The following is a 10369-nucleotide window of genomic DNA, read 5'->3' on the forward strand; positions in this document are numbered from 1 at the left end:
AGTAAACTTACGTAATACGTGCTGCTAGTAAGAATGCGTAAATCACGTTGTGAATGCGCGCTTGTCGTAACAACTCACAGAACACGGGAAATTAATAAATGAAGCACACATCATTTATAATGTTGTATTTCGATTACTTATTACGATGTTATTTCCGGGGCATAGGTTTTCACAACATTAACTGTTTTTTGATAAATGCTGATAATGTTGTTGTTTTAGGGAACTAAAATGAATGCCATTTTAGTAAATCTGAATATTTAAATTAATGAAAATGACACAACAAAATACTGACTAAACAAAAAGAATATTTCAGTCAAAAGACAAAAATTATGACCAAAATAAAACAATCACTCTGCTACTGCAGCCTACTCCTGAATGAATGATTGAATGAAATTAATTAATTAATCCATACGCTTACGGAAAAATTGACTAAAAAATATTGATGATTTATCTTGTTTGCAAGAGCGTATTGAATGTTTTGTCCAATAAAATGCGCACTAATATGAGATTGCCCCCTAATATTACCTCTCAGTGACTAGCAATAGCAAATCATGTGTTTGTCAGGCTTTAATAGGCCCTATGTCCTATTACAACTTCCAGTTACGTGAGGAAATATGTTAACACAGGAAAAGGGTTTTTAACAGATTTTGCCATTATTATTTTTGAAGAACACAACACAGGCAACAAAATTAATTATAAAATGGTTTCAGCTTTAATATAAGATCATGTTTGTTTTTTTACAAAAGTGCAATTGTCCTTCATCTCCATTGAGGTGTAGGCTATTTCAGCCATGTTGCTGAAATAGAGGGGAAAAACTAAATTGTTAAACTGTAAGGAAGATAAACAAAATCATTTCAGTTTTAACGCAGTAAAAAGTTGCTTTGAGAGTTGTGAAGATGCTTACCAGTAATGCTCGTCCTCTGGTCTCAATGGGCATAAAGACCACTCCTATCGCACAAATCACACACGCTGCGGCGAACGGTGACATGGCCCAAATCACAGACCTAGACATCAACACCTATGACACATGCAAACAATGTTATCTTTGTGTAAATCAATAGCGTTAAACACAGATATTTATTTAGACGAACACACACATGCAAAGTCAAACACCTGTGCAATGAAGGGTGCGATCATTCCCCCAACTCGACTGAAGGATGTGCAAAAGCCCATTCCGATTGAGCGCACGGATGTGGGATAAACCTGCAAACACACACCAATCATTCCACTTTAACTTTAATACAATAATAACTGAAGTTCACACAGAAATGAAAAGTCTGTCAACAATTACTCACCCTGATGTCATTCCAAATTCATAAGATTGATTAAAAACCTAAATTAAATCTGTTTTTTATCATATAAAGCGATCATGTCTCTTCAGTAGACTTGGATTAAACCGCTTGATTCATATTCATTTATTTTACAATCTCTTTATGAATGTTATGAAACGTCATAAGCGTTTTGGGTAAATAGACTTTCAACGGAGGGACAAAAATCCTTCAGATTTTATTAAAAATATTTTCATTTGCGTTCCAAAGATAAACAAAGGTCTTATGGGTTTGGAACAACATGAGGGTTAATAAATTGATTTTTTTGGGGTGAATTATTCCTTTAAGATATCAAGAGGAAGGGGAGTGTTCATGTGTTTGGTCTCACCTCTGCTGTGTAAATATAGACCACATTAAAATTCATGGAGACCACAGAGCGCAGAAGGAAGAGCAGTACAGTGAAACCAAACCTGCACAGGGACAGACACATAATTCAGTCATCGACTTCAGCTGCACTTCTAACACATGACCACAGGAGGACCACGGATTGTTTGAACACTGCAAGTACAGTAAACGGCTGTGTGCAGAATAGCATACTGCTTTCTGCAGTATAGTTTATGTACACTGTTGTTCAAAGTATGTATAGAATACGTAAAACAGATGGCACTATAATTAATTACTAAAGCAATAATAATAGCAGTATGTACTTACAATCAGGTAAACAATATAATTCAACATTAAGTGAACATACTTCATTAGAATTACATAAATGCACCATAAATAATAAACATTGTGATGTAAAGTGTGACTAATGAAAAGCAGTGTTATTTTAGTATCATTCATATATTATTATTTTGATATTTTCCTTTTTCATTAAAATTTTAGATAAAACAATTAGAATTGTTGCCTCGGCAAGTAACTAAAATAAGTTTTTTATGCATTTTTTAGTTAACATTTAATTTTATATTTACATGGACTAGAACATGTTTATTTTACATTTACATAAAAATGTTTACATTAAAATCATACTGTACATTATGTTGTGATGCCTAAATTCACTTGTAGCATTTAACGAATGATTGTAATTTTTAGCATTTTATTTATAGTTTATTTAGAATTTGAATATCGGTCATTATCGGTTATCTCACATATATTGAAAATATTTATCGGCTTATGGGTTTTGTCTTGAATTTTTAATTTCAGTGCATCCTTATGCGATCTACATATAACTCCTGAAGTGTTGAAAATGATATTAGGCATTATAAAATTATTTACACTGATTAGAAATAAAAGTTTTTTAATATTTTATTTAAGTTAACGTTTATTTTATGTTACATTTATGCATTTGGTAGACCCTTTTATCCAGAATGATTTATATTGTATTCAAATGCTATTTCAATGAACAAAAATGCTTTTTATTCAAATCATTTTAGAGAACAAGAGAACAATATACTCACATTGTTGTGCAAATATTAACAAGCATGAAAAAGATGGCACACAACACCAGCAGTATGGCCATGCTGGCTTTCCGTCCGAATACATTTAACAAGGCGATATTGAGGGGGATGACTGCAGAGGAAACACATACGTCAGCTTTTAACACTCAACTAAGTGGAGTATGTGAAACTGGGGTGAGTGAGAGGTCAAAGGTCACTCACGTGCCACCTCGCCCAAACAGCTGATGAGGAGGGTCTGGTAATCAGCCATGTTGAAGGGGATGCAGTAACACAGCGCCTCCTCGTGGTTGTGTTTGATCTGGTGCTCTGCGTCGGCATCTGTCACGCATAGAAGGTTCTTCTCCAGTAACTCAGAGCTGCTCAGGACGGAGCCGTAATAGATGAAGGAAGCCACAAACCTGTGGATAAACAAGGCAGCACAACACACATTTAGCATATAAAAACTACAGAGGAACTGAAAAGTGTATTTGCTGATTACACACACAAACACGGATGCATGCACAAACACACACACAACACACATTAACCAAAGGGAAGAGTTTTAGACATTACCATGTGTACCACAACAGAAATGATGTTCTTCTATAAGTCGGGCTGATCAGAGTGAATGCATTTCCTCTTTCTGTCTGAATACAAACAGTTCTGTCAGTTGTACTCTTTATGTATTACACTTACATAAAAGCATAAATTAATCTGTATACTGTATTTTCTAAATGTTCAAAAGTACCTATTATCTGACACTATTTATATATTTTTTTATTCAGGCTTCATTTAATTGATTTCATACACATATTACATTAAAAAGTATATGATATACAACAGTATACACCCCTAAATATTTTTCAAAGCATTTCTGTATTAGAGATGAACAAAATAAACCTGCACCATGTCGGTTATTGGCCAATTTCATTTTGATTTTTCAGTGTCTGTAAATATTGTATATTTAATTGTACATGCTCATATGTTCACTATTTTTCCATTAAGGTGACCTTTTTCATCATCTAACACTTGAGCTGAAAATTATATCAAGCATTATGCAATGATTCTTTTATTTACTTTTGCTTATTAAACTCTGTCACAAAGGACTCAGATAAAGAAAAAGGAACTTCTCATACACACCACTTCAGGTTCCCGTAGTTCTCCTTCCGGTAGGGGGACGCCATTCATCCTGGCGATCCAATCAAGTGTAGACATTGCTCCTTTTATGTTCCCCGCTGAGACCTGGAACCGTGCAGACTCAGGAATAAACTAAGACAAAGGAAAAGAGTGAGCGAGTGAGTTAAAAACGATCATCTACTTCCATTTCATGCAGCATAGCACATTTAGTCAAAACTCACCAAGAAGAGGCCAATGAGTATGATGCTGGGAATGATGGAGAAACGGATCATCCAGCGCCAGCCCATCGAGGGCACCACCGTCATACCGAGAACGATAATAAGCATAGATCCCAGCATCCAGAAGATCTGTCCACCAACACAGGTAAGGTCAGTATTGAAGGTTTCCCAGTTGCAGGTCAAACATAAATGTAAAAAGTGCTCCCAGAAGCTCCTTTAAAGGTGCTACAGAAAAATAAAGTTATTATTATTATAATTTTGCATTTGGCACTCACTGAGGCAAGAGGCAGCAGGAATGCTCGGTGTTTAGCCGGAATGAATTCGGTCTTCAAAATAAACCTTTAAAAAAGAAAATAGCAGAGAGTTAGTGCATCTGAATTATTGTTTTTATGTATTCTAGAAAATCAAGGTTAACACAATTTATGACCAATTAATTTCCATGACCTTTTTCAGTTGTTTATGATTACTGGTTCAAGGTTTAAAAAATATTTTGATTCAGACAGATTTCCAAATGAATCATTCAAACATAAATGACTCAGAAGAACAATGTGCTCACAAAATGAACATTTCTATGGCTCACAAGCAAGTCGTGGTCTGTCAAATATTTTTCAGCAAAGCATATCTTGAAAAACGTATAATTGTATATTTCCAGAACAGAAAAACACTATTTAAATAAAATTCCTTGACATTTCCAGGTTTGTATGTGTATTGAAAGTATGTGCGTACAGTATGTTTAGCATAATCTCACCCTTGAGATGTGGCTGCAACCCCGCAGCCCACCATACAGCGCAGGAAGATGAACCAGCCGTACGATGGAGAGAATGAAGTGAGCAGAGAAAAATATGATGCCCATATAAACCCACCGAACACCACCTGTGCACACAAACACATGTGTTTCCCTTAAATCTAATTTACCATGAAATCACAATATACCACTTGTTATGGAGTAAACAAAATATTGTCTGACCTTCCAGCGTCCATATTTGTCGGCAACATAGCCACAGAGGACCCCAAATACCATAAAACCCAGGAACACCATCTAAAAACAAAATATAAGTCCTTAACTGATTATTTCTGAATTTTATAGAATTGCACAAAAAAATTCCTTTTCATATAAACCTGAGATAGAAGGAAGTATTTTAGCATTAAATAATATACATCACCTATACATAGATACAAAAATCTCAACCAAACTGGTCAGATAGACACATGTGTGCATCTTGCACTTCAACATTCCATTCCTGTCAAACTTCAAAACGAAAACAAAATAAAGCACTCAGATTGGACGAGCTCCTCACCGTGGAGACAAGAGCCACCTGCCAATCCTCTAGACGCCATTCACAGCGGATCTCAGGGGAAACCACAGCTAACAACATGATCTCCATTGCCTCCACTATCTACACACACACACACACATCGGCAATTAAACATGTAAGCATTAAAAAAAACATATGCTGGTTAATGAATTACAGAGACAAACACATACACTTGTCTTACATTGGCACTACCCATGATGACAAAAAGCAGAACATGGAAGCGCCCAAAGCCGATGGTCTCCACAGCCTCCTCAACCGTGTAGTATTTCGGTTCTGTGTGGGCTACAGAGGTCAAAATCCCACTCGATTAGGTGACTGGAAGCTACTTGAGGAATTGCATTGCTCTCTGAGAGTATAAACATATCTACTTTAAGGTTTTTTTGTTTGCTTGTTCCTTACCTTTGGCCTCGGCAGGTTCAGAATGTGTGTTATTGCTGCTACTGGTGTTGATCTCTTCCTCCTGCTCAAATTCCTGAAGCTGGATGCCATTGACCAGCTGGGTCTTCATGGAAGACGATCGCTTTAATGCCATCCTCTCTGAAAAGTCGAGCTATTTCTTCAATCGTAGGCACTGAAAAGTTCGGATGAAACTTTTAGGTTAACAAAAAAAGGCTAAGACCTAAAAGCAACAGAAGAATGATTACAAAATGTATGGTGGTATTATACTTTTTGGACATGGTAGCATGGTATTACCGTGATTTTGTTTTTGACATGTATATGATAATACCATGTTTTTGGACATGGTACCATGGTAATCACCTATTTTGTGGACAAAGGTTACACCATGTTTCTGGACACACACCATGATAATATGTTTTTTGGACATAAACAAGTTTTCTTGGAAAAGAACCATGGTAATATCATGATATTCTTTGATGTAGGCTACCTTTTGATTATTAAACAAATATGGTACATGTTTTATCATTCAGTAGCATTTTATGACTTGATACCTTCTGTACAGCCACAGTATTTTTTAAGCTCTCTGATTATTCATGTTACAATGAGTGACAAAATGACACCACACAGCAGACTAATCTACTTAATACTTGAGCATATAATAAATTCTTACTATAACATCGGATGGTGAGTTCATCAAACAAGATTCTTCGTCATGTCGAAGCTTTTCCCATCGCATCTCATCCCGATTGACACTTTTTTTGACACCGTAGTCTATTTCACTGACAGGCAGCTCTTCAAGAAATTCCCGTATGTTGTGTCATGAGTCAAGACCTTTCAGCGATTTATGCAAATCAGTCTCGCAAAACGCTGATAAAAGTGGGTCCAGGAGATTTCTAAACTATCAAATCCTACCTACTTCGCTTGAATAATCCAGATTATGAACTCTGTACAAATGTTACAAATCCCAGATGGAGCATCAACCTCTCCCGCTGTAACAACACCCGCATACATACACCTGCCGACAGGTAAACAACGTCACAACCTTCAGCGTGGGTTCTGCTTAACTTTTAAAGGGACATGACTCATTTTTTTCTTTTGTTTTTTCCTTTCTTTCTTTCTTTCTTTCTTTCTTTTTTTTTGTGGCAAGATAACACGCCCAATATCGTGTTACTTTGCTATATTTGTAAGGAACTGTGATTATTTCGCTATCGAGTGGACAAGCAGGTTTTAGTGTTGCTCGAGCACTTTAGTACTGACCTAAATCTTATAAACAAAGCTGTGGGCACGGACATGTTTGTAGTGTGCATAGCCCACATTCTCGTCAAAGGGTAACAATTGCAATTCTAGCGACCTGTTAGGCAAGAGACGTGAGTAATGTAATGTTACAAGGTTTCAGCCCAAATGGGCGCGACCTAAACATCCTGATCGGCGACATTGACTAGGCTACTGTAACGAGGGATGGGCGATTCATGAATACATCATGTTTATGAATATAATCTTTTCAACGAATCCGTTCAGCCCGTTCATAAAAAGTCCAATCGGCTTCACTACATATAGCTTTATGTAAAGTCGATGAAGTACTTCAAAACAGTTGACACATTGATAGATGTTTATTTGTGTTTAAAAGTGTTAAATTAAATGTATGTGGATAGGTTAGAGAGTAAATCAATTTAGTTGATCCTTTATATGTTTACATTTCAGAATAGGCCAATTTTATTGTATACCATGCTATTTTTATTGAAGCTATCTAAATCTTGAACTATTATCTTCTTCCAATATAGATAGATAGACACTGTGCACTTGCGATTCATCTTATGGTTACAATACAAGACCAATAGCTTCAGAGATATTTGTATTATTAATCTTTTCTTTTTATGCTGCATTACATATTGTATTACTATTAGATACATTACCTCTACCCAGTACTGACATGAAAGAGACATAACTGACAGCACATTGTTTATTATTTAATTTACACAACAATATAGAGACATTAAACATCAAATACTGGGATGCAGTTTGCAGAGACCAAGAGAGAAAGAAACAAGACAGAAGTGTCCTTCATGAGGATCACAAAGATGGTGTTAGCATCTTTAACACAAAGATGAACATGTGGCTAGATATCAGGTAGTTTAAATGAAATTAAAAATTAACTTTCTGTAAGATTTAGTTTACATTCCTATGATATCCACTATGGCACCGACATAGGGACAGGGGGAGGTATACTATTGCGTGCGTACACACACACACACACACACACACACACACACACACACACACACACACACACACACACACACACACACACACACACACACACACACACACACACACACACACACACACACACACACACTGCATTCAGTTAATCTCAGAGTTTGCACATTGTAATTGCTATAAATATGATTCAGTTCAGTGTTAAATGCTGTAAGGGTTTGATGGTTTCAGATATACACACACGCACGCGCACACACACACAGAGTAAATTGAGTATAGCACCATGTTAATCAATTGACTGAAATATAACACTTATTCTCAACGTAGTCTTTTATGAATGCGTACACTTATCATTAAGAAATCTACAAAAGAAAAAAAAATTAAAGAAAATAGAATCCCAGTTGGTCTTTGCACAGTGGGAGAGGGGGCGTCTGACAATGATGTTTGCCTCTTACTGGTCAATGAACTGTGGACTACATACTGAATATTTAAATATGGAGAAATGTCCGTCTACATATTAATACTCTTTCTATGGGATATATTTTAGTCATAAATATTGATTTTCAAATACTTTCAAAAATATTATTCAGATTTAAAAATGACAAAATACTGAAAATTTCTTTTTTTGATGATCAGGATGGTTTCTCTGTGCTTTGACCATTGGTTTTTAGTCTAATGAACCATTACATATTAGTCTTTCAAAGTAAGCTAAATTCTATCAAGCTTGTTTGTAGTATTTTTCAATATTTTTAAAGACTATTAGCATGCCCATCAAGACATTATCACACAAAATAAACAAGGAAGAAATAAAGCATAATCCATCACTTCACATGCGTACCAATTTAAGGCCTGCCAGGAGTCTACATGATTGATAGAAATATAGAAAGAATGAAGAAAGGAAAATTCTAGATGTAAGAAAAGACAGGGATATTAAAGAAAAGAAAAAAACAACAAAGACAGAAAGGGTTACCACACCTTTTGACCAATACATTTCCATGACTTTTCAATTAGTTGATTATTGATTATAGTCATGATTATTGGATAACGATTTTTAAAATCATTTTATTGCACTCCCAAAAAGCAATTTCAAGCGAATGAAATATTTACTAGATATATATGATGTAACCTGAAATCTAGAAAATATTATATAAATTATGGACGATCATTCAATTACCTTTTTTTTCAAGCTTGAAAAAAAATTTTTTTATAATGATATTTTCAAGTTCTTCGTGAGTGTGGGAACCCTGTATAACCAAAATAATAAAAGTAAAAAAAATAAAGAGAGGAAAAATAGTACAGGTAATTAAAGGCCTTTAACCTCAACACATTTCCTTAAAGGAATCTTTACAACACCTCTGTGCAAATCCACTTGACCATATACATGAAAATACATTGAGAATGCCTACCGAATTACGAAGCTAAAGGAACTATATGCCTCAACAGTGATTTGGTCTTTTTTTTTATGTCCCATAGCAACACTTTCCCCACATCTTTAATACGTTTCATAACAATAAAAATAAATACAATCTAATATGTTTAACATATAATCTAACATATAATCAGATTGTGCTCAATGAGTTGATACATTAATATGCAATATATATATATATATTTGTATAGAATATGAACTCACTTATATCTTTCTATATAGTATTTATATAGTTACTGTATACTATACTCTCTTTTCCACAATAAACTCTTTAACTGATTGACTTCCATTATCACCATGATATGATTGTGCAAAAATGAGAAAATGTGCAAAATTAATATCGACTGAGAAACTACCTCAGCCATACTTTAGAAAGACACTGAAATGATTGAACGGCCAACATTCATAACCCACTGGCAAAAAGAGCTCAAAAGAATACACACGGGCATCATGAACGTTTGCTTTGATTATTTTCCTCAGATGCAGACCGGTTGTACAAAATAATATGATGTTATCGGCATGGAAACCATGCTGGTCTGCAACTGAGGCCGCCTGTCAATCATCTCCACATGTGGGCTGGCTCAAAAACTCAGAGTACACAGAGTAACTTCACTGTTTACAATCCCAACAAAATCAGTTTCCCTCCCCTGCAGACTTTGAAGTACTCAGAGCTCAAATGTAAGGCAAGACCTGAAGACCTTGACAGACTATAGCTCTGTTCCAAAACCTAGTGAGCTGCCGCACTGCCTACATGGGCAGCATCCCAATTGTCAAGGAACCTCATAAGTGGCTCATTTGGGACACACTACATTGGCTGCAACACAAATGGACTCGATTTATAAATTGATTTCAATCAAACGAGTTTAACATGTTGCTAAGCTAACGGCGTGATACTCTAATAAGTAGAAAATACACAGAGCTCACAAATGCTGGGTAAAATCATTTAAGC

At 35.5% G+C, this 10369-nt stretch overlaps 1 protein-coding gene across 2 annotated transcripts; it reads right to left on the reverse strand.

The window, feature by feature from the left end:
- Positions 1 to 689: 689 nt before the first annotated feature.
- On the reverse strand, positions 690 to 6817 carry svopl (SVOP-like). Of its 2 annotated transcripts, XM_079623508.1 has the most exons (17): positions 6691 to 6817; positions 6445 to 6605; positions 5775 to 5946; positions 5557 to 5657; positions 5358 to 5456; positions 5027 to 5098; positions 4808 to 4932; positions 4335 to 4398; positions 4063 to 4188; positions 3845 to 3973; positions 3278 to 3351; positions 2927 to 3123; positions 2726 to 2837; positions 1657 to 1738; positions 1114 to 1203; positions 905 to 1018; positions 690 to 796 (listed from the first exon to the last, which is right to left on the reverse strand). In XM_079623508.1, the coding sequence occupies exons 3-17, from the start codon at positions 5905 to 5907 to the stop codon at positions 785 to 787; spliced, it is 1530 nt and encodes a 509-aa protein (XP_079479634.1). In that variant the 5' UTR covers positions 5908 to 5946; positions 6445 to 6605; positions 6691 to 6817; the 3' UTR covers positions 690 to 784. The 2 variants fall into 2 exon arrangements, with proteins under 2 accessions (XP_079479634.1, XP_079479633.1); XM_079623507.1 differs by having other exon boundaries at positions 6445 to 6817.
- Between the last annotated feature and the right edge of the window lie 3552 nt (positions 6818 to 10369).

This window comes from Phoxinus phoxinus (assembly GCF_949152265.1).
Source record: "Phoxinus phoxinus genome assembly, chromosome: 9".
In the NCBI taxonomy this organism is placed as follows: domain Eukaryota; kingdom Metazoa; phylum Chordata; class Actinopteri; order Cypriniformes; family Leuciscidae; genus Phoxinus; species Phoxinus phoxinus.

What these genes read in the sequence shown, in the direction of transcription:
- svopl (XM_079623508.1), bottom strand. Translation starts at nt 5,907, where the DNA reads ATGGCATTAAAGCGATCGTCTTCCATGAAGACCCAGCTGGTCAATGGC. An exon ending in TTTCTGTTGTGGTACACATG is followed by an intron (nt 3,124 to 3,277) that starts GTAATGTCTAAA and finishes GTTTATCCACAG; the next exon opens with GTTTGTGGCTTCCTTCATCT. An exon ending in TCGCACCCTTCATTGCACAG is followed by an intron (nt 1,019 to 1,113) that starts GTGTTTGACTTT and finishes CATGTGTCATAG; the next exon opens with GTGTTGATGTCTAGGTCTGT.